Source organism: Hemitrygon akajei, chromosome 10 (genome assembly GCF_048418815.1).
Source record: "Hemitrygon akajei chromosome 10, sHemAka1.3, whole genome shotgun sequence".
NCBI lineage: Eukaryota > Metazoa > Chordata > Chondrichthyes > Myliobatiformes > Dasyatidae > Hemitrygon > Hemitrygon akajei.
In genome coordinates, this window is record NC_133133.1 from 143,213,040 (window position 1) to 143,238,650 (window position 25,611).

The following is a 25,611-nucleotide window of genomic DNA, read 5'->3' on the forward strand; positions in this document are numbered from 1 at the left end:
CGACAATGTGCCTTCAAGACCTGTGTTTTTACATCAACATTAGCAAACGTGACAAACGTAAGAGGATGCAGCTTGATGTAAAACGCTCTGAGTGATGATAGCACAAGTAAACTAAACCCTATTCAGAAGGTAGGCTTCGAGGGCTTACAGTGGGCTTCTCAAAAAATAGGAAACTGCCTGGAAGAGCTTCTTGTGCCTCGAAGAGTAAATGTTTGTAGTAGAATATGTGGTGATTAATTTTCAGACAGCTGTAAAGTCTCACAAAGGGCCTCCAGGGGATCTTAACATACTGCAGTTTTGCAAGATATAGAGCACTGGAATTGCCTTCTTGGAGATGGATAAGGATTTGGTTCCATCTAAGATCAATTAAGTGGCTGTCTTTGAACTTCAGCATCAGAAAGTCTCCCGTGGACAGGAAATTAAACCCGATTTTAGAAGTGCTACTCAGTCATTCTGCTCAGATCTCCTGAACATGAAAGCAAACCAGCTGGGTAGCCAGACACAATTCCCTCAGTAAATATTTATGCATCTTATACAGGAGAACCAACAGTTAAGAGGAGGTGACTTAAGTAAACAGCAAATTAAATACATTTGTATTGTCAGGATTTACCAACAAAGGAAAGTCAAAGGCTTAATTTTTTTCTCTATATACAGTATATATATATATATATTTAAAAATAAATGTAGGTGAACTATCCTTTATTGATGCATCAATATGTTGCTCTATACATGAGCAGCCTTTAAGAAGGGAATGTATTGATCTGCCTACATGACAATAGCTGCATGGAACTGGCTCCCACGCTGGAGCTTGGATCCTGATGCTAATTCTGCAGTGATACATTCTGACACGTCTCTTCACAAATGAGAAAGAAAGTTTTGAGTTAACTTGACAGTGTGCGTACAGGCAACTTAACTGAACCTACAGAGACTGTAGATATCTAGTGGTCTCTTCCCCTTGTAGGTTGCAGCGAAAGTATAACTTTACTGGTAAATTATTTTAAATGGACATATCCAATCAATTATAGATAAACTACTTGAAAGAGCAGGGTTTGACAGTTCAGCAAGTGGCCTTTCCTCCTTCAGTTTTGTGCACAGAAAATTACTGGATACATTAGCTGAAGTATGAGGTGTGGTTCAATTGATTAAACACTTATCTCTGGACCAGCTGAGATAAGCAGAAACATGACCTCTAACACCTGTCTCTGGGAACTCTGAGGATACAATTTTTCCAACAATATGTTTAATAGCGATCACATCTGTTCCCTCATGTGGATGCAAAAGATCCAACGTCAAAATGACCAACATTCTTTCTGTAGTGCTTCAGTCAACTTTCATTGCTCGATTCTAAAAAAAAGTTTCTTAATCATCACATTGCAGTCATTGGGATCTTGCTGTGCTTGGCTCCTACATTTCATGCACTTCATAAATGACTACACTCAGAAATGCATCGTTGGCTATAAACTGCATTGAAATGCTTTGACAAGGACATGAGAAGTGCCACAAAAATATAGCTGTCCACCTTTTCAAAACCTTAAGAGTCAAGTCCAAAAAATGAGAAGTCCACAGCAAATTAGCTGCTTGAGAAGTTTAGAAAAAACAAACTAATTAATACAACTTTTTTTCCTGCATTGATTCTGAATCTGCTGTGCATACCTGCTTCCCATCACCGCTGTCTGGACCGGCAAAGGTCAACTTCCGACGAACATAGAACAACATGTCATCCTGTCTTGGTGCCCACTTCTCCATGAAGTACGTTGAAAACATCCAAGTCCAAAAGACAATCCGATCATCTTTGAAGCAGCCTATCAGCAAACAAACAGTTTCATAAACGGAAGCTTAAATAAATATTTTCTTGTAGATGTTGTGTAATCAATCCCTGCCAACAGAATCATCTAGTTGTTTTCTTATCCCCTTGAAATACTGTTTGCAAATTACAGTTCACTGTTCTGGACCCATGACACAAGTCATGCAATACAACTCAAAATAAGTTAAGGAAACAAAGTCAACTGGGTTGCTGAGCAAAAGTAGGTAGAAAATATGGTTATATTTCTTTTCACCATTTGAAATACTAAAAAATAGACTTGAATAGCTCTGAGCACTGCATTGAGATTTTGCCAATTTAGCAAGCATTATTAGTTTACCACCACATCCCTAATTCTTAATTTAAACATAAAATTTCTCCACTGTTGAAGCACTGCTAGATTATAGTTCTATAGTTTATTTACTGAACAGCACCAGTATAATTTTAATCTATTTCAATGACTGTTGTCTGGCAAACCAATTTTACAAATATATAGTGTTTGAAATCAAGACCAAACATTTGACTCTGTGAATCAGTACATTAGTAAGTCAAATTTGGATCCACAAAAAGGTATTAAAAGGCCACTAGGTTTACACTGATGATTTATTACTATTGTAAGTTTTCAGGTAGTAAGTAGATAAACCATTTCCTGCAGATCACCTTTACAGGAAGTATCCATGCCAATCAAGGAGCCAAAGTTATCATTGCTCATCTCATTTCAAGCGCTTGACATGTTGATGTACACAGATAACACGCAACCACTGTGATGGTGATCTTTGTGCATATTCCATTTGATGCAAAACATTATTCAAGAAGAGTTCAAAGCTATCTTCAGGGCTCTACGCTTGCAGTAAATTTTAAAATATTACAAAGAAAAGATGCAAAGTGAAAAGCATGGCAAGTGGTATTAATGGGTTCTGCTTTTGACGATTTGTCGGTTGACAGGTAGGACATTGGTGAAGATCCTTCAGCATTTCAGTAGAGGTCCTATCCTTGTGGCAGGTGGTAAAATTCCATCTTCTGTAAAATGTACTGTGCAATTCCACATTGCTACCATAGAGAGCAACCTCACGTCAGCCATTACTGGCTGGTTTGGTGCAGCATCTTCTCACAAAATGCAAAAACTACAGCAAACAGTCAGGACAGGAGAAAAAGCCATCGGCTGCAGTCTATCACTGCAGGACTTGTATTTGTCCAGGACAAAGAAACAGACAGGAAGAATCATTGAGGACACCACAATAATAATAGGCATCCATTAGCCTCGTGAGACCATGGATTTGCGCCTTGGAAGGGTTCCAGGGCGCAGGCCTGGGCAGGGTTGTATGGGAGACCGGCAGTTGCCCATGCTGCAAGCCTTCTCCTCTCCATGCCACAAATGTTGTCCAAGGGAAAGGCAGCTTGGCACCGGTGTCGTCGCAGAGCAATGTGTTGTTAAGTGCCTTGCTCAAGGACACAGTGCGCTGCCTCAGCTGAGGCTCGAACCAGTGACCTTCAGATCACTAGACCGATGCCTTATCCACTAGGCCACGCACCAACCCTGAGGACACCACAACAAATTATCTTTTCCAAAAGTTCCCTTCTTGAAAGTGCTATAGAGCTGTTAAAACAAAATCTTCACAGGCTGTTAATCTGATCAACCATCCTAGCTAGACTCCACCACTCTCCTCTATAACCTCACTCACTGCACCATAAGCTCTTTAGACCACTTTTTATAAAGTTGTTTACACTGTAAGTGCATGCTGGTATTTATAATTCATGCATACTTCCAATGTGGATTTACTGAGTATGCCCACAAGAAAATTAATCTCAGCATTATATATGCTGACATTAATGTACTTTGACAATAAACTTACTTTGAATTTTAATTCTTTATTCTGTATAATTGTTGAATGCTTTTGTTACACACTGCACCAACACACCACAACAAATTCTAATATGTATAAATATATATATGGCAAACAAATTTGATCCTTGATCTCATTGAAAATACAAAAACATCAACTCTAATGAAGCTAATTTACTTGTGAAATAAAGTCACCAATTGAAAGCAATGAATCAGTAAACAACAGATCGCATAAATTCGACTGTTGCCATGGTTGTCTCAGCTCAAGTATTCCAAACCTACACTGCAAATGGTACAATGGGCAGAAATGACTTGTAGGAAATGTACCATGTGATCCACTTGATGATAATTTCCCCCCAAACAGAATCCTAAGCATGTTGAAGTCAACAGTGGAGAAGCACATTGTCACAGTGTCGTGCTGATTTTAGACGGTAAGCAGCAGTGCAAACATGTCAATTAAGAAAAGGAATCAAAATTCCGTGTATTTTATGCAAAGAGCAGCCACGTGAATTGTGCTTTGGAATTACTAGAGAGTTAGGATGTACCATGGAAGTTACAGAACAGAACCCTACACTTATCCGAGTTCCCACAGATTGCTATTTTTTCCCAATACTTCGGCTGGAACAGATTGTGTAACACACGTACATGCAAACTTATTCACATATCTGAAAGGGTTTCTGCAGCCCCACCCTCTTCACCTTTTATCATCCAGTACGGGGGCTTCTTTAGCCCGATCTTTAGTCATCCAGTATGGTGGGGGTGGGTAGGGAGGGAGGAAGATGTCTTAGTAAAGCTGCTTCTGTAGCTGGCTTGTCCATTGGTCCTGAAGACAGGCAGCAGGGGGTTCCACCCGGGCTGACTGCCTCGCAACATGTAGGAGGTATGTCCATGTCTGGCGAGCGGTAGAAAAAGAACACACAGTGTCCATGGTGTCCATGGTCGTCCTTGAAGACGATTGGAATGTGTTAGTTTAGTCTGTGTTAGCCATGATTTGTCTGGTTTGTATTTGTAATGTGATTGTACATTAACATTGTAGTGGTTTGAATTCATAATAAATTTATTTTTGTAAATAAAAACTGTTTCCTCACACACCATGACACCTGGAAATTACCAAGTTATCAGATTTCCACCAAATAGAGCAGTTCTGTCTGTGTTAAGGCTTCCGATAAATCCAAGAATGCAGAAAGATGAATAATGTATTTCTCATTGACGAGAGAAGTTCCAGCCTATCTATCCCTACCAGCTCCACGAGAAAAGACTGCAACTGGTAACAGATCAATGAGAATTCTGCCGTTCAACAAATTTGTAGAAGGTTCCATAATTTTATATACGAATTAATACTGTCAAGAAAAAGAAGTTAATGTGCTTCAAATTATCCAACACTCAGTTCTATAACTTTATGAAATAATGAACTTTAGATCTTTATTACAGCTTTTGGGCAGAAAGCCAAGGCACAATGTGTATCATCTGTCAAGTCAAGGAAAAAGCTTAAAAATAGACAGTCAGCAATCAATTAAATGTTGAATCAATGAAACTGCTTTAGTCTGCTTTGCCACTGCTTAGATTTTCCCAGTTAAACTTTTCAAAATAACTCCTCCACAGGGCATTAATGGACACTTATTCAGAGCTGTCTGTAAGTAAATCCATGAAAAAAAATCTTTAACAGTTGTAATCCTGCTGTGGTCCAGAAGATCATCTTGTTGGGAGGGCCCTTCGCTGCCCCTTGTCTTATAAATTCTTGGTTCTTCAGCTGATTGCAGCCCACATCACACAGAGCCAGAGTCGCAATTTTGGCTCTTTCTGCATCTTCCATTTCAAAGAGAAATTAACATCTCCTCAGACTAACTTTGTCATTGGCAAGCACCTTTGGATATGCAGAGTATTCCCACCATTTTATGTTATTCTTTCAGATTTCTGGCATCTGCGATTTCACTTTTTGCTAGTTAATGTAGGCTGCTGCTAGCACATTTGTTGGCCTTGTAAGGAAGTGAAAATTGAAAAACATTGCAAGAAGAATTAGTGCTTGAAGTATAAAAATAAAGGCTAAAAATTCCTCAGTGCTGCAATCTGTATTTAAAATGTGGTAAGTCTGCTTAGCATGTTTTCAAAAGCTCCAAAACCAGTGTGACAATGCAAATTATACACAGAAACACACTGCAATCTCCCCATTTACTGGCGTGTACTGATTACTGAGAGATAACAACATTGATTCTTCCAGAGGTTTAGTCCAAGGAGCCTGGAGAGACAATAGACAGTAACGCTGCATGTCCCATGGTGCTGCCATCAGGAGAAACTTTCTCCACAGAGATGGCCTGCGGGCAACATACCCTGTCTTACCACCCGAAAACCCTTCATCTGTAAGGAAAGGAATGGTGCAGGCACCATGTCTTTTGGAAGAGGAGCTTGTATTGTGCCAATAAAACACCAGCTCATGTACATAGGTAAGGGGAGTGGCTTCCATGCTAATAGACACTAGGCACTAGCGAGCTATGGTCGGGTAACAGAAGGGGAGTTACTGTTTCAGATCCACAGAGGTCAGCTTCAGACAACAGTGCTGACTCACCATGATTGGATCATCCCTCTTGCCCAGAGATATTTTCCTAAAGTACATTTTGGGTAAGCAACAGTCAAACTATCTTCAGAAGATGAGTGGTAATGTGGATTCTATGATCATATTCCTTCAGGAGCCTGTACAGATGCTCACTGCCATTTCAGAACAGATTCTCTTCTCTGGGTCACCAGTGGAGTGCCAAGGGAACAAACTGGCTGAAGAAGCAGGCTTCTGCTTCTGTCGAGCTCAGTCCCAGTTCTCCAGGTCCTACTAAGTCTGAACTAGCGGGTTGGAGCCTGCGAGAATTCCGTTTCACAGTCAGGAAGCAGACAGCCGTGGCCCATGGCTACACCAGTGTGGTCTGCCCACTTCCGATTCCTAGCATTTGCAGTTTCATTTCTTACAGTTCCAGAGAGGGGCCTGGGCAAATCTGGGGACCTGGGGGGGCAAAGATTCCCACAACCCCCCTCCCACCAAGACTGCACCTGCAACTTCTTGGACACCATCCTCACCAATGTACTTTAAAATTGTAAATGAAAATTTACTCATGTTTAAACCACAACTGGGTTTTTTTAAAATTTAAGTAGTTGCTGATTTATATTATGCAACTCCTGCAGAGTAAAACTGTTTAATTTAACTGACAATAGATTCCTCTCAAGCACTCTATCCCTCAGCTTTTACCTTACTGAACTATGGGTACTGATTTGGACTGTTTGTGAAGCTCAAAAGTACGAGGTGAATCCTGCTGTCAATGGATGCAGCTTGTCCCAAGCCTTCAGGTGCTGCAAGAGGATAAAGCCCCCTTCCTGTGCTGTTGGCCCATTCCTTGGCGAAGCTTATGAGGATTTTTAATTGAGCAAGAGAGTAACCCAGGCTGATTTGGCTAGTCTGTGGTTCATATTATGAGACTAAATTTTGATACTTGGACTACTTACATTAGGGAACAAACAATACAGCTGGATAGAGCCGGCTATTGTCAGTCTCCCTCATTGCAAGATGATTTACAGTTTACAACATAAATGCGGTGTCCTCTTAATTATCCCCAATAACTGAGATGTATAGAACTAGGGTAAATCACTGCCACAGACAGCTATGGAGGCCAAGTCATCGGGTATATTTAAAGTGGAGATTGATAGGTTTTTGATTAGTAAGGACATCAGGGGTTACAGGGAGAAGGCAGGAGAATGGGGTCAAGAAGAAAAATAAACCAGCCAAAATGGAATAGCAGAAAAGACTCGATGGGCTGAATGGCCTAATTCTACTCCTCCCATGTCTTTTGGTCTTTAGTATGGCTATGAATGCAGATTGTGTGTTATTGGCCATTCAAATAATATTGCTTCCAAATCTTAGCAGTAAACACCAAAAGCTCTGCAAGCAAACAGTTGGCTATTTTGCAAACCAGAGAGTTTGAAAATCCTGCTGTTGACAGAGTTTTGTTACACCTAGAGATGGTACAATAAACTTGAAAATTCCACTGGGAAAAGGGGGAGGCAGTGTTACCAATGGGAGCCCATTTTATTTTGATACATAATAAAACGTTTAGAACTGACCTAATTAAAAGATGCACTGTACAGCTGCCAGAAATTAAATTTCATGACTTAGTCACTGATAATAAACTTGACTCTAAAATGGTTTACAGTACTGTGCAGAAGTATTAGGCACGTATATACAGCTAAGACCTTTGCACAGTACTGTAGTATTTTTATGTATTGCACTGTATTGCTGCCACACAAAAAAACAATTTTCATGACATATGTGAGTGATGACAAGCCTGATTCTGACATGGGTCTCTATTGTGGACTGAGAGTGTGAAGGGGGCAGGGAGAGGGAAATCATGGTTGGGTAAAGGACAAGCAGGAGAGGAGGGAGCAGAAGCACCAGAGAGAGGTTCTGTCATGATCGATAAACCAACTGGAATCAAATCACCTTGCCTGATGTTTCACGGCTGGGTGTGTCTGCACCCGCACCACCACCCACCCCTGCCACTCCTTTTCTGCCACGTGTCCCACCCCACTTCCATGGCACTCCGACCTTGTCGTTCCCAAAATCCTGTGCTCCCGCTCCATGTTGGCAAATACAGTACTGTGCAAAAGTCCCCAGCTATATACATATATGAGCCTAAGATCTTTGCAAAGTACTGTATATCTAAGCCTTGCCTGGGTTACAAACACTACTCGTGGACACAACCTGTACTTAAGCATTTAGGAGACGGGTGGAGGGATTTACCAGCTGCTGCAAGGCTGCAGGTATCTTCTGTCAGACAGAAATGGAGCATTTCCTTGTGCCTATCTCCCCACACCCCCTACTGGGGCTGCAAAAATGGGGGTGGGGGTTGGGGGAAGAGTTGTGGCTGGGTAGAACAGGGAGCGGAGGGCAGACTTACTCAGTCACTGGTGACCACTTTTCTGTGCCTGTTTGCTCTCCTGACAAGCAGGAGATCCTCCCACACACTTGTTGTTCAGTTTTCAGGAACTGAGAACCCTGTTATAAACTGGGTCATGCCTGCCAAACTTCATTAGGTCACAAGAGACTATCAGTGTATCGCACAGCTCTAAGAACAATTTATTTTGCCAAAATCCTGCAAGTTTCCACTTTGCTTCCCATTGAATTTCACTCCAACCTGCGCACATCTTACTGCAGAAAATTTCCCCTGTCTCACAGTTTCTAGCACAGGGGTTCCATCGACCCCTTGGTAAATGGTAAGGTTCCATGTCATAAAAAGATTTGGGACCCTCTGCTCTAGCATTTTATCTAACCTCTGCATCCTTTAATTGCTGGCTCCTGACAGTGGAGACCACTTTTCCCTTATTCATAAGAATATAAGAATTAGGTGCATGTGTTGGCCGCTGGCCCATCGAGCCTGCTCCACCATTCAATAAGAACAAGGCTGATCTTGCTTGGCTGCTATTGGTTTATTGCTTGTTGTTTTCTGTTTGCTTATGTCCTGTGTGGTCCTGCTGACCATTGTAGGCATACGATGTTGGCGCAGAAATGCATGGCCACACTCTTGGGCTGCCCCACCTATTTTATGTCGTGCTGGCTGTTCGCGCAAACTACTCATTTCAATGTAACCTGATAACAAAATGAAACAAATCTGAATTAATTTGATCAGGCTGTGGACTCCGCCCCACCTACTTCCTTTCCCCCCCAATAACCCTAATTCCCTTGCTAAGCAAAAATCAATCTATGTCATAGATAGATTAATATTTAGTGAGGTAGCCTTTACTGCTTTCCTGGACAGAGAATCCCTGACCCCTGTGTGTTCTCGGGTGAAGCCTGAATTCATTAGTTGCAATTACTTCAAAGAGATCTTAGATACATTCTAAAATCTTGAGTGTACACCTCCTTCACACTAACTTTCCTGAAGGAAAGAAGTTCATGATCTTCAGACACCCTGTAACAATGAGTAGCAGAAACAAAGCACTCCAGAAAGAGTTTCAAAGGTTCCAGCCATCCCACTCGCTAGGACGTGGAGTAAAAACTGGTCTCCCAGAGGGTACTGTTTCAACTGCGTAGAAAGTGCTTGTTTCCTCAATGTGTACATGTCTACATATAGCCTCCAGTGGCCACTTTAACATGCACACCTGGTCATTAATACCAATGTCTAATCAGCCAATCATGTGGCAACGGCTTAATGTATAAAAGCATGTAGACATGGTCAAGAGGCTCAGTTGTAGTTCAGTCCAAACAGAATGGGGAAGGAAGTGTGATCTAAGTGACTTTGACCATGGAATGGTTGTTGGTGCTAGACAGAGTGGTTTGAGTACATAGGACATAGACAGTACAGCACAGTACAGGTACAGGTCCTTCAGCCCACAATGTTGTGACAAACCAATTAAATTAGTAATCAATCGGCTAACTAAACTATTCTCTTCTGCCTGTACAATGTCCATATCCTTACATTTTCCTCACATTTATGTGTATGCCCCGTGGTATTAGACATTTCAACCCTTGGAAAAGGTATTGTCTATCTGTTCAGTCTATGCCTTTCAGAATCATATAAACCTCCATCAGATCTCCCCTCAGCCTCCACCACTCCAGAGAAAACAAGTCGTGTTTGTCCAACCTCTCACAATAGCACATGACATCTAATCCAAGCAGCATCCTGGTAAATCTCTTCTGCACCCTCTCCAAAGCCTTGTCATCATTCCTATAATGGCTGACCAGAAATATATGCAATACTCCAGATGTAGCCTAACTAGAGCTTTAAAAAGCTGCAACACAACTTCCTGACTTTTGAACTCAGTATTTTAACTAATAAAGGCAAGCATGCCATATGCCTTCTCAACCACCCAATCAACCTGTGTAGCCACTTTCAGGGAGCTGTGAACTTGGGCCCAAAGATCCCTCTACTCATCCACACCATTGGGGATTTTATCCGTAACACTGTACAGTCTCTTTTCATTTGGCACAACAAGGTGCAACACTTCACATTTGGCCAGGTTAAACACCACCTGCCATTTCTCCACCCTTATCAACAACTGATCTATATTCTGCTGTTCTCTTTGTCAGTCTTCTACACCACCCACAACTCCACCAATCTACAGTTTCATCCAGATCATTTATATACCTCACAAACAGCAGAGGTCCCAGGATTGGTCCCTGTGGAATACCACTAATCTCTAGCTAGAATAAGTTCCCTAGACCACTACCCTATGGACAAGACAGTTCTGAATCCAAACAACCAGTTCACCATGGAGCCCATGCATCCTAATCTTCTGAATGAGCCTCCCATGAGGAATCCTGTTAAATGCCTTATTAAAATTAATATAAACAACATCCACAGCTCTACCTTCATCAATCTTGCTCGTCACCTCATCACATACCCAATCAACTTTGTAAGACACAACCTTGCCCTGACCAAAACTATGTTGATTCTCCCTAATTATGCCATGATTTTCCAAATGCTCATAAATAAGTATTCTCTTCAGTAGCTTCCCTACCACTGACACGAGACTTGCCGTCTATAATTTCCAGAATTATTCCTGGTACTTTTGTTGAATAATGGAAAAACATTAGCTACTTGCCAGACCTTGAGGATCTCACCTGTGGTTAAGGAGAACACAAATATGTTGGTCAAGACCCCAGCTCTGGCAAGGATATTGGTTCCCTTCCAGTTTAGGTGCAACCCGTCCCTCTCATACAGGGACTTATGAGAAGTAATATTTAATAGAGATAAAGGTTCCAATTATCCAAGAACTTGAACCTGAAACCCTGCCCCCTGCACCAGTTCCTCAGCCACTTATTCTTCAACACTATCATCCTATTCCTGCTGGGACTAGCACAAGGCACTGGGAGTAATCCAGAGATGATTACCTTGGAAGTCCTGCTCATCAGCCTCTTCACTAACTCCCAATACTAGCTGCGCAGGACCTCTTCCCTCTTTTTACCTATGTCATTGGTGCCAATGTGCACCACAACCTCTGGTTGCCACCCTCCCCCTTGAGAATCTTCTGCAGCTTCTCTGAGACATCCTGAACCCTAGCACCTGGGAGGCAACGCACTATCCACAGAATCTCCTGTCTATCCCACTAAGTATAAAGCCTCCTATTACTCTTACTCTTCCTGCCTTTACCCTTTCCTGCTCAGCGTCACAGCCAGCCGCAGTATCTCAGAACCTGCTGACCTCCTGGGATTTTCCCGTACAACAGTCTGTAGAGTTTACAGGGAAACGAAAAAACATCTAATTAAAGTGGCAGTTCTGTGGGCCAAATGCCTTGCTAATGAGAGAGTTCAGAGGAGAATGTCCAGACTGACAGGAAGGCGACAGCAACTTAAATAAATATGTGTTACAACAGCGGTTTGTAGAAAAGCACCTCTGAACCCGGAAGTTATGGAAGCAGAAGACCACGAAGATACACTCAGCGGCCACTTATTTGCAGGCTGCAGTATTTCACTGTTGACAAAGGAGACTGCAGATGCGAGGATCTGGAGAAAGATGCAAGACGCTGGAGTCCAAATGAAGGATGCACAACCCAAAACATGGCAGGTTCACTTCCCTCCGTAGGTGCTACCCTACTTGCTGAGACCTTCCCCCAGCCTTTGTGCAGTGACACTGTTCCGCCAACGACATCAGCAAACCTTTTGACACTGCTTGTGCTAACAGTTTCATTTGTTCATTAATAGCAACCGCAGTGACTGTTAGGAATACGGAAAGACTTGAAAACTGAATGAGGCTTTAATCAAGGAGTAGAATTGTCAAACCTCGACATATGGTGCTGCAAACTCGGTTCAGCAAGCAAGATTCAACTCTCTAGCTAGCTGAATGGCTCCATGCAAACAGGAGTTGCAGACTGGTAAAAGAAAGGTGTGAAGTTCTAAATATAGTCTTGTGATAATGCAGTGAATAGTGAGTAATTACCCTTCTGTTTGCATTCTTTGCCTTTGGATGTAAAGCACTTTCATTCAACCTACAAAGGTTCCTGAGCTGCAGTTACTGTAGCAATATAGGAAAATGGCAATTCACTTTCATGCAGCAGAATCCCAAAAACAGCATGAGATAAGGACTTGACAATCCTATTTGATATTATTGATTGAAGTATTACACAGTGTCATGATAATAACTCCCTGTTTTTTCTCCCACACTGAAAAAAACAACTGTCGCTGTGGAGACCCAATTCATCCAAGAACAGAGACATCGACTCATCCCGAGATGCTTCAGCTCCAACATGAAACACTTCCCGAAATTGTTGGAGAAACGTTACCCAAGATTCCTGTGTTTATGTCTCCGGAGTGAGATCTGAACCCGACATTCCAACGTGCCACTAACTGAGTCATGCCTTGAATTCAGAGTATAAGGATGTTCGTGTGCATGTGTTATTGAGCTGATGGGCAGGTTGAATGGTAATTAGAATTTAATTTTAAAATCCTGCTTTAAAACTAAGGATTCAGAGAGCAAAGAGCAAGACTAAATTTATTTATTTAGAGATACATTATGGTAAAATGCCCGTCAGGCTCAACAAGCTCCCGCAATTACACCCAAATGACCAATTCATTATCTAGCTGACCTGTATGTCCACGAGGGAAAACTGGAGCAGCCAGAGCAAACCCACACAGTTACTGGGAGAACGTACAAGTTCTTTACTGGTAGCCAACAGTACTGAACCCGGGTTACTGGTGCTGTAATAATATGACACTAACCCCTGTCACCCCAAGTTATAGAACCATAGAACACTACAGCACAGTACAGGCTCTTCAGCCCTCCATGTTGTGCCAACCCATATAATCCTTAAAAATAAAAGTACTAAACCCACACTACCCCATAACCCTTCCATTTTTCTTTCATCCATGTGCCTGTCCAAGAGGCTCTTAAATACCCCTAATGTTTTAACCTCCACCACCATCCCTGGCAAGTCATTCCAGGCACTCACAACCCTCTGTGTAATAAACTTACCCCTGATGTCTCCCCTAAATTTCCCTCCCTTAATTTTGTACATATGCCCTCTGGTGTTTGCTATTGGTGCCCTGGGAAACAGGTACTGACTATCCACCCTATCTATGCCTCTCATAATCTTGTAGACCTCTATCGAGTCCCCTCTCATTCTTCTACGGTCCAAAGAGAAAAGTCCCAGCTCTGCTAACCTTGCTTCATATGACTTGTTCTCCAAACCAGGCAACATCCTGGTAAATCTCCTCTGCACCCTCTCCATAACTTCTACATCCTTCCTCAAATGAGGTGACCAGAACCAAACACATACAATATGTTGGGGGTTAGTGGGACCTTGCCCAAATACCGCGTGTAATACTGGCTTCCTTACCCAAGTGTGCTTTGTTGTCAGAAGTAACCAGATCTGAATGGACAGATGATCATGGGGGAAGGTGACTAAAAAGAAATTGTCCATCAAGGAGAGGGTGATCAGACTAGCCTGATATTACCCTGAGTTCAGATTGTATCATGCATGAAATGGTTAAGATTGATAGGGCTGATGCTAGGAAGGTGTTCCTTTCTTGGGGGCTTTAAAACTGGGTGGAGGAGGTTGATCTCAAAAAGGATTAAAGACTCAGATGAGGAGAAACATTTCCAGACAGTCCATTAATCACTAGAATTCTCTACCACAGAAGGCTATAGATAGTCAATGATTCAGCACAGCTCTTTCCCCAGTTGCCTGTGTCGAGGTGAGTCTTAATCTGGCACCATCCTGGGAGCCGGGGGTGGGGGGGGTGCGGTCTGCCGGGCTGCACAGCCCCCGCAGGGAGATTGAGTGGGCGATGAGGGGCCCCAGTGTCCCACTGTGGAAGGGGATGCAGCTTTACTTTGTGCTAGATGTGGTGGCGGAGGGTGTCGGGCCTGCCGATGGGGTAAGGAGAGAACTCACCTCCGTATAGTGCACTGGCCGCCTCTATTTACATAGAGTTGCTTGGGGGTGGGGGGGGAGGGTGGTCTGTGGACAGCTTGATGTGCACATTGTACCCAGTCAGTCTGGCACTGGCCACGATGAGCAGGGTTTGTAGTGCACCAGCTTAATGGTATCCCTTCTGGGTTTGGGAAAATTTCAAATTAGATTTGGGCCACATTGTTTTTATTGAACCGACTGAGAAGCACAATCTAGTTTGTATCATCCCTTGGAATGATGAAAGAATGTAATGTATTTTGCTAAGTGCCAGGTGGTTTAACTTGGACAGAATGTATCCAGCTGTTAAAGTGCTTTGACACTGAACTTCTGAATTTGAATAAAACTGTTAATTAAAGATGGTTCTAGTCTGGTTGCACATCTGATTAGTGTTAACTTTATGTTAGAGCTGTGAGCTAGCAATATAGATGCATTACTTGATATAATGTTTACATTTTCCTGGGAACAGTACTCTGGATTTTTAGTATGAGGTTAAAGAATGGCAGTCTAGGGCAGGGGATTCCCAACAGAACTCTGCTTAATGGTGTTGGTCCATGGCATAAAAAAGGCTGGATCGCCTAGTCTGGGGTTTTCGAAGTGAAGTTTATGTCTTAAACAGCTGAAGACCTAGGGTTGAACAAAACTTGTGCAAGTACTGATGTGGCTAAATGAGGGATCAATGGAGAGACAGAACTGGGGTGTTGACTGGATATGGTTTAGATGTTCGATATTTGAAAAAATGCACAACAGTGGAAGTGCATGCACTTTCAAAGTCCCGGGAGTGCACATGTTGCACAACATCTCATGGTGCCAGAACACATTCTGCAGGAAAGCTCACCAGCACCTCCACTTCTGGGGAGGCTAAAGAGAGCCAGACTTCGCACATCTATACTCAGGTCATTCTACAGATGCACAGTAGAGAGCGTCATGACAAACTGCATCACTGCATGGTACGGAAACTACACTGCAGTGGACAGGAAGGCTCTTCAATTGCAGAGCTGGAATCTCTAGGAGCAATTCCGAAGGCACAGGATATATACATCCCAAAAAGGAAGACATATTCTAAAGGAAAGATGGTACAGTCATAATTAACAAGAGAAGTCAAAGCCAACATAAAAGCCAAAGAGAGGGCATACAGTAGAGAAAAAAAATAGTGGGAAGTGGGAAGTTAGAGGACTGGGAAGCTTTTAAAAAAACAAAAAAGTTACTAAGAAGGTAAAGATGGAATACGAAAGAAAGCTAGCTAATAATATTAAAGAGGATACCAGAAGTTTCTTCAGGTACATTAAAGTGTAAAAGGGAGGTGAGAGTGGATATTGGACCACTGGAAAACTATGCTGGGGAGGTAGTAATGGAGGACAAGGAAATGGCAAACGAACTGAATAAGGATTTTGCATCAGTGTTCACTGAGAAAGACACGAGCAGTATGGTGGAAGTTCCAGGTGTCAGGGGTCTTGAAGTGCATGAAGTCACCATTACTAGAGATAAGGTTCTTGTGAAACTGAAAGGTCTGAAGGTGGATTTGTCACCTGGACCAGATGGTGTACACCCCAGGGTTCTGAAAGAGGTAGCTGAAGAGATCATGGAGGCATTAGTAATGATCTTTCAAGAATCACTAGATTCTGGAATGGTTCCGGACCACTGTTCAAAAGGGAGAGAGGCAGAAGAAAGGAAAACATAGGCCAGTTAGTCTGATCTCAGTGGTTGGGAAGATGTTGGAGTCGATTATTAAGGATGTGGTTTCAGGATACATGGTGGCACATGATAAAATAGGCCGTAGTCAGCATGATTTCCTCAATCTTGTCTGACAAACCTGTTGGAATTCTTTGAAGAAACGACACGGAGGATAGACAAAGGAGAATTAGTTGATGCTGTGCACTTGGATTTTCAGAAGGCCTTTGACAAGGTGCCACACGAGTCTGCTTAACAAGCTATGAGCCCATGGTATTACAGGAAAGATTCTAGCATGGATAAAGCAGTGGTTGATTGGCAGGAGGCAAAGACTGGGAATAAAGGGAGCCTTTCCTGGTTGACTGCTGGTGACTAGTGGTGTTCCACATGGATCTGTGTTGGGACCAACCCTTTTTATGTTATATGTCAATAATTTGGATGATAGAATTGATGGCTTCACGGCCAAGTTTGCGGACGATATGAAGATTGGTGGAGGGGCAGAAAGTTTTGAGGAAGTAGAGAGTCTACAGAAGGACTTAGACAGATTAGGAGATTGGGCAAAGAAGTGGCAGATTGAATACAGTGTTGGAAAGTCTATGGTCATTCACTTTGGTAGATGAAATGAAAGGGTTGACTATTTTTTTAAATGGAGAAAAACTACAAAAAAACTGAGGCACAAGGCAGGATTCCCGAAAGGTTAATTTGCAGATTGAGTCTGTGGTAAGGAAGGCAAATGTGATGTTAGCATTTATTTCAAGAGGACTAGAATCTAAAAGCAAGGATGTAATGTTGGGACTTTATAAAGTGCTGGTGAGGCCTCATTTGGAGTATTGTGAGCAGTTTTGGGCCCCTTATTTTTGAAAATATGTGCTGAAACTGGAGAGGGATCAAAGAAGACTCACAAAAATAATCCTGAGATTGAATGGCTTGTCATATGAAGAGCGTTTGATGGCTTTGGGCCTGTATTCACTAGAATTCAGAAGAAACCTACTGAATGGTGAAAGGCTTTGATAGAGTGCACTTGGAGAGGGTGTTTCTCATGGGATGAGAGTCTAAGACCAGAGGACATAGTCTTAGAGTAGAGGAGCATCCTTTTAGAAAGGAGATGAGGAAGAATTTCTTTAGCCAGAGAGTGGCGAATCTGTGGAATTCTTTGCCACAGGCAGCTGTGGAGGCCAAGTTTATGTATATATGAAGGGATATGGGGGGAAGGCAGGAACTTGGGGCTGAAAGGGAAATAGATCAACCATGATGAAATGGCAGAGCAGACTTGATGGGCCAAATGGCCTAATTCTGCTCTTATATCTTATGGTCTTATATACAAGACTGTTATTTTTAAATAAATATGGTTTCAAGGATTTGGGGATATTGCAATGAGCCAGAGTTGAGACAGAAAAATATCAACTTAATTTTGTTGAATGACAGTAAAGTCAAAAGGGATGAATGATCTTTTATTCCTGCTACTGTAATCTTATTTATATCCATAAATAAGCTACAATAGATGTATATTCCAGATGCTGGTGACTGCTCTCACTTTACTGCTTCAAACATTTTCATCTCCCAATGAGGATTCTTGAAAGTAAATGTTGCCTCCCTTGAAGGGGTACTGTACTCATATGTGTAAGGAAAATATCAGGTTCAAACATTAAATCTTAATTAAACTGACAATGCTTTCACACTAATCAAAATTTCTTCCAAAAACCCCTATTGAACCTCTACAACTTAAATGAGACAAATCAAGAAGACCAAAGTCAGCCAGTATCACATTATCTCCTTCAGTACATCCAGCAGAGTCCACTATGTATCATCTACAGACTATGAGATTTACTCCTTCTCTTTGAATAAAATGCAAATTAAACTATTTTGCACTTAACAAATGATATGCAAAGAAACAAATCAAGTTAATCATGTGTCAAAATCAAAACCTGCCTCTTAGCCCCATCCATTTGTATTATATATGCCTCAGGGGCTAAACAAACTAATTTCATACAAAATGTCCACTTCTACAATCCACAAATCCTGTCTTAACGTCCCACCTCCCCTTCGACAAGGGTTCCCCAAATTATGGATAACCTGGCTTTAAACTTTATGCAAATTCTCCCAGACATTTTAAAGCATTTTTCAAAATCATAATAATGTTTCATGGTGTTGGTGATTGGATGTGGTATATTTTCCATTAGTTTAACTAGGGTGAGTATTAGGGTGAATAATAAGACCACAAGACATAGGAGCAGAATTAGGCTACTCAGCCCAATGAATTTGCTCTTCAATTTCATAATAGCTGCTTTATTATCCCTCTCAATCCCATTCTCCTGCCTTTTCCCTATAACTCTGACATCCTGACTCACCAAGAACTTATCAACCTACGCTTTAAATATACTCAATGACTTGGCAATGAATTCCACAGATTCACCACCCTCTGATGAAATTCCTTCCAATCTCTGTTCTAGATAAACAACCCTCTATTCTGAGACTGTGCCCTCTGGTCCTAGACTCACCCACTATACATCGTCTCCACATCCATTGTATCCGGGCCTTTCAATATTCAATAGGTTTTTATGAGATCCCCCCCCCAACATTCTTCTAAACTCCAGCGAGTACAGGCCTAGAGCCATCAAACACTCCTCCTACATTAAGCCTTTCATTTCCTGTACAAGGCCTCCTGTCCCTTTTGCATCTCTGATTTTTCAGTTTTCTCCATTTAGAAAATAATCTACCAAAGTACATGACTATAGAATTCCCTACATTCCATCTGCCACTTCTTTGCCCATTCTCCCAATCTGTCCAAGTCCTTCTGCAGATGCCTGCTTCTCCACCTATCTTTGTGTCATCTTCAAACTTGGCCACAAAAACATCAATTCTGTCATCCTAATCACTGACATATAATGTGAAAAGAACCAATCCCAATACTAATCCTTATAGAACACCACTTGTCACTGGCAGCCAATCAGAATAGGCCCCTTTTATTGCCTTCCTGTCAATTAGCCAGTTTTTAAAAAATCAGTGCTAGTATCCTCCCAATAATACTATGGGATCTTATCTTGTTAAGCAGCCTCATGTGTGACACCTTGACAAAGGCCTTCCTAAAATCCAAGTAAACAACACCCTTTGTCTATCCTGCCTGTTATTTCCTCAAAGAATTCCAACAGATCTGCCAGGCAAGATTTACTCTTAAGGAAACCGTGCTGACTTTGGCCTACTTTATCACACACCTCAATGTACCCCAAAATCTCATCCTGCCTAATGGACTACCGAATCTTCTGAACCACTGAGGTCAGGATAACTTAGCTTTCCATAATATCCTTTCTTCCACCTTCCTTCCTTCTTAAAGAGTAGAGTGACATTTGTAATTTTCCAGTCCTCTGGAACCATTCCAGAATCTAGTGATTCTTGAAAGATCACTACTAATACCTCTACAATCTCTTCAGCTACCTCTTTCAGAACCCAGGGGTGTAGTGCATCTGGTCTAGGTCACTTATTTACCTTCAGATCAGCTTCCCAAGCACCTTCTCCTTAGTAATAGCATTTCTGCCCTCTGACATTCTCAAATTTCTGGCACACTGCTCAGGTCTTCCATAGTGAAGACTGATGCAAAATACACATTACTCTCACCTGCATTTCTTTGTCTGACATTACTACCTCTCAAATGTAATTTTTTCTTTTACTCTTTATATATCTGAAAAACATTTTGGTATCCTCTTATTTTATTAGCAGTTTTCCTTCATATGTCATCTCTTTTCTCCTTATGGCTTTTTTAGTTTCCTATTGTTGGATTTTAAAAGCTTCCTAATCCTCTAACTTCCCACAAATTTTTGTTGTATTATGTGCCCTCTCTTTTGCGTTTATGCTGTAGTTGACTTCCCTTGTACTCACCTCTCTTCAGAATACTACTTCTTCTTTGGGATGTATCTACCCTGTGCCTTCTGAATTGCCCCCAGAAGCTCAAGCAATTGCAGTTCTGCTGTCATCCCTGCTAATGTACTCTACTAATCAACATTGGCCAGCTCCTCCCTTATGCGCCTATATTCCCCTTTACTCCACTGTAACACTGATATATATGATTTTAGATTCTCCTTCTCAAGCTGTAGTGTAAATTATGATCACTGCCTCCCAAGGGTTCCTTGACCTTAAATCCCTAATCAAATATGATTCATTACACAACACCTTATTGCCTTTCCCCTAGTGGGCTCAACCACAAGCTTCTCTAACAAGCCATCTCATAAGCATTCTACAGTTTCCCTCTCTAGGGATCCAGTACCAACTCGATTTTCCCAGTCCACCTGCATATTGAAATTCCCCGTGATAGTTTTATCATTACTCTTATTGCATGCCTTTTCCACTTCCTGTTGAAATTTATATCCCACATTGCAGCTACTGTTTGGGAGCCTGTATATAACTCGCATAAAGTTCTTTTCCCCTTGCATTTTCTTAACTCTAGCCACAAGGATTCTACATCTTCCAATCCTATGTCTTCTCCTTCGAAGGATTTGATTTCATTTTTTACTAATAGAGCCACCCCAGCCCTCTGCCTACCTGCCTGTCTTCTCAATGCAAGGTATTTCCTTGGTTGTTAAGTCCCAACTGTGATCTTCTATCAGGTATGACTTAGTAATGCCCACAACGTCATATCTACCAATCAATCCATAACTGTGCTACAAGATCACCTGTCTTATTCCATATAGCATGTGCATTCAGATATAACACCCTCAGTCCTGTATTCATCACCCTTTTTGATTTTGATCCCATGTTACACTTCACCTCAATCCACTCACTGCAATTTTACCTTATCATCTGCCTGTCCATCCTTACAGTCTCACTACAGACTGCATCGTCTGATGAAATGATAAAACTAATTTGATTAAATTAAATTATAGATTGATACAATATGGATAACTGTAGAAAATATTCCTGACATAGAGAAATCAGCTTATGGCCACTTCTGAGAAACAGAAACCGTGTGTGGTTCGGAGACTGTCTGTACTTGCTCATACAATTTTTATACAAGCACAATAATAGTGGTAAAGACTACAGTAAAACATTCCTAACATAAAGCATACATGTTCTTGACAACTTAGACCTTATGGATACATGTTAGAATTATCTTAAGCTAATATCTTTTTCAAGTTCATATACAAAGAAAATGTTTCACAATGGCACAAGGATATTAGTGCTCTCGATTTCCTTTAGGACTAAACTCCTGCCTGCTCCACCAAAGTTCTTTACACTGTAGTGCCTATTCTGAGATGTCTGAAAATGTCCTAGTTCCACTGAATTTAAGTCCTTCTTGGATATCAATCTGCAGTCCTTACGTGAAACACAAGGAAACTCCAAATTACTTAAACACAAGAGATTCTGCAAATGTTGAAATCTAGGGCAACAACACAAAATGCTGGAGGAGCTCAACAGGTCAGACAGCAACTATGGAGGGGAGAATTATTTTCCCATGTAAACCACAAGCTGTTAATTTGTTCCTGCCACATTCACACTTATCTCATCTTCCTCTTCGGGCAGATCAATTGCTCATCCCCCCACTCTTGCCTTCATCAGCTCTTTGACCACAATAGTTCAGTCAATTTAAATGTTAAACAAACAAGCAACTGATTACATCAAAGATTGCTGCACTGAAAGACTACATTAACCAAAAGAGGTATTTACTCAGCTATATAAACAAAACATTCTTATTGCGTTTAACAGAAGTAACAAGTGTATACTTTCTTACCCCTTGACTAGTTTAACTAAGCTGTCCATCATGCTTTGTAATCAGCATTTTACAATAAATGTGATCAAGAAGTGTTGGTTTGATAGTACAGCCATTGTCATAGTGCAGTTTGAAAAAAACACATCAATGCAAACAATTAAATGTAAAATTATCACCATTCACAGCTGATAGTTGTGTAGCTGCTCAGTATCAGAGCACGTCGTTAAGTAGCATTGAGGGTTGTAGGTGAAGGTAGCATTCTTCTCTGGTCCATACCCTTGTGTCTTTTTGTAGGACAAATATACAGGAACCCACAGAAGATATTTCATTGAAATGCTCTTTGATTTTCATTTATAAATGACTGTAACTCTTAAGCTTCATTCACCATGCTCCCCCCACCTCAAATTTCACTTCCTCTCTTCAAGACCCCAGTCAGATTGGATTGGCAACAAATTTTCTCCACAATCACCATCAGCACAGGTTGTGTGCTTATCCCCAGCTACTCACTTTGTAGCCGTGATTGTGTGGCTATGTACAGCTCCATTGCCATATTTAATTTTGTTGATGACAGCATTGTAGTTGGCCAAATGAAAGGTAGTGACACATCAGGATACAGGAGCAAGATTCAAGACAGTAAAGCCAAAGAGTGTCCGGACGAAGGGTCTCGGCCTGAAACGTCGACTGTACTTCTCCCTATAGATGCTGCCTGGCCTACTGCGTTCTACCAGCATTTTGTGTGTTGCTTGAATTTCCAGCATCTGCAGATTTCCTCGTGTTTGAGCTGATTATTGACTACGGGACAGGAAGCTGGAGGTTCATGCACCAGTCCTCATTATGGGAATGGGTCAATAACTTTAAATTCCTGGGGATTACCATATCAGACGATCTGTCCTGGGACCAGCACGTAAGTGTCAAAGTTCAAAGTAAATTATTATCAAAGTACACATGTCACCATATACTACCCTAAGATTCATTTTCTTGTGGGCATTTGCAATAACACGACAGAATCAATGAGTGGACACTTAATTGTGTGGACAACAAACTGCAAAAACAAAACAAGAAAAAAATAATAATAAATAAATAAGCATTGAGAAAATAAATTGTAGAGTCCTTGAAATTGAGTCGATAGGTAGTGGGAACAGTTCAGTGATGGGGCAAGTGAAGTTGACTGAGTTATCTATCACCTCTAGTTCAAGAGCCACGTGGCTGTGGGGCGATAATTGTTCCTAAACCTGGTGTTGTGGGTCCTGAGCCTCCTGTACCTTCTTACTGATGGCAGCAGTGAGAAAAGAGCCTGACATGGATGGTGAGGCCCTTTGATGATGGATGCTACTTTCCTGCAACAGCAGTGTAGGTGTACTCAATGGTGGGGAGGGCTTTACCCGTGATGGACTGGGCTGTATCCACTACTTGTAGACATTTCCATTCAAGGGCATTGATGCTTCCGTACCAGGCTGTGATGCAACCAGTTAGTTTACTCTCCACTGCACAACTATAGAAGTTCATCAAAGTTTTAGATGACATGCTAAATCTTCACAGGTTTCTAAAAAAAGTAGAGGCGCTACTGTGCTTTCTTTGTAATGGCACTTACGTGCTGGACCCAGGACAGGTCCTCTGAAATAATAATATTGAGAATTTAACATCCTTTCCATCTCTGATCCCCCAAAAAAGTTGGGCACATAGACCTCCAGTTTCCTCCTCCTGAAGTCAATAATCAGCTCCTTGGTCTTGCTGACATCGGGTAAGAGGTTCTTTTTGTGGTTGTTTACAACCTCCCTCCTATATGCAGATTCGTCACTGCCTTTGATTCAGCCAACAATAGTGGAGTTGCCAGCAAACTTAAATATGGCATTTGGAACTGTGCTTAGACTCACAGTCATAAGTATAAAGTGAAAAGAGCTGAGGGCTAAGCACACAGCCTTGTGGTACACCTGTGCTGATGGAGATTGTGGAGGAGACGCTGTTGCCAATCCAAACTGACCGGGGTCCGCACGAGAGGAAATCGAGGATCCAGTTAAATAAGGAGGAGGTGAGACCTAATTCTTAAAGATTATAGAATAGTTTTGGGGGAATGACATTATTGAATACCAAGCTGTAGTCAATAATGTATGCATCTTTGATGTCCAGATGTTCCAGGGCTGAGTGAAGAGTCAATGAGATGGCATCTGTTAATCACCCTTTGTGATGTTAGGCAAGTTGGAGTGGATCGAAGTTGCTTCTCAGACAACAGTTGAAATGTTTCATCAACACCTCTCAAAGCGTTTCATCACGGTGGATGTAAGTACTGCTACATGATAGTCATTGAGGCAGGTTACCACGTTCTTCTTAGGCACCGGTATAACTGATGCCTGCTTAAGCAAGTGGGCACCCCAGACTGCTGAAGCAAGAGGTGAAGGTTTTCGGTGAACTTTCCAGCCAGTTGATCAGCACAGGTCTTTAATACTTGGCCAGGTACCCCACCTGGGTTAGTAGCTTTCTGTGGGTTCACCTCCTGAAGGATGCTCTCATGTCGGGCTCAGAGACTGAAATCACAGGGTCACCGGATCACAATTTGTAAAGGTGCCTCCATGTTTTGACGGTCAAAGCAAGCATAGGAGGCATTGAGCTCATCTGGGAACGAAACCTTGTTTGCACCTACGTCACTTGGTTTCACTTTGTAGGAAGTGATTGCATTCAAGTTCTGCCACAGTTGTTGAGCATCCTTCAGTGATTTACATTTGCTGCAGAATTGCCACTTTGCGTGTCAGACGGCTTTTCAGAGATCAAACCTGGACCTTTTTGTATTTTGTATTTTGAAGATGTTCTCGATGTTGGGGAGGCTTGTGCCCATGATGGAGCAGGCTGAGTTTGCAGCTTTCTGTAGTTTTTACTGATCCCGTGCAGAGCTCCTCCATACCAAATGGTGCTGTACACAGTCAGAATGCGCTCATGATACATCTGTAGAAAGTCGCAAATTTGGTGATATACAAACTCTCCTTAAATTCCTAATGAAATATAGCCACTGTCGTGTCTTCTTTATAAATCCATCAATATGTTGGGCCTGGGATAGATCTTTAGAGACCCAGGAACCTGAAACTGCTCACCCTTTCCACTGCTGATCCCTCAACGAGGATTAGTGTGTGTTCCTTCTGTAAATGCTGCAAGAAAATGAATCTCAGGGTTGTATATGGTAACAAATATGTACTTTCCTAATAAATTTACTTTGATTTTCAAATGTGACTATTTTTCCATATAACCATATAACAATTACAGCACGGAAACAGGCCATCTTGACCCTTCTAGTCCGTGCCGAACGCTTTCCCTCCACAGGTATTGCCTGACTGGCTTTAGAAACTAGTAATTAAATCCAGATGAACCATGAGTGGTATGAAACATAGGTAGGCTATGAAAGGGATATCGATAGATTAAGTGAATGGACAAATATCTGGCAAATGTGGGTTAACATCCATTTTGGCAGGAAAATTGGCAAGAGACTGCAGAACTCAGATACAAAAGGATCTGAGCTTATTAGTGCATGAATCACAAAAATATAGTAGCTAAATATGAAAGTTAACAGGATGTTATTGTTTAGGAAATTCAATACAAATAGGGGGATAAGCTTTATTTATATAAAGCATATACTAACCACAAATATGGCTGTTGAGTCATGATTTTAAACACTCAATAATATTCTGAAAGAAACATAATAGGAACACACATGCACAGATTCTGTTTTCA

The 25,611-nt window shown here is 41.7% G+C and overlaps 1 protein-coding gene across 3 annotated transcripts in view; it reads right to left on the reverse strand.

Annotated features, from left to right (window-relative positions):
- The window catches only part of kiaa0930, a 94,428-nt gene that overhangs the window by 49,261 nt on the left and 19,556 nt on the right, over positions 1–25,611 (reverse strand). For all 3 annotated transcript variants that reach the window (XM_073059193.1, XM_073059192.1, XM_073059191.1), the window contains exon 2: positions 1,654–1,802. In XM_073059193.1, coding sequence (XP_072915294.1) covers positions 1,654–1,802 — 149 coding nt within the window. The remainder of the gene's footprint in view (positions 1–1,653; positions 1,803–25,611) is intronic.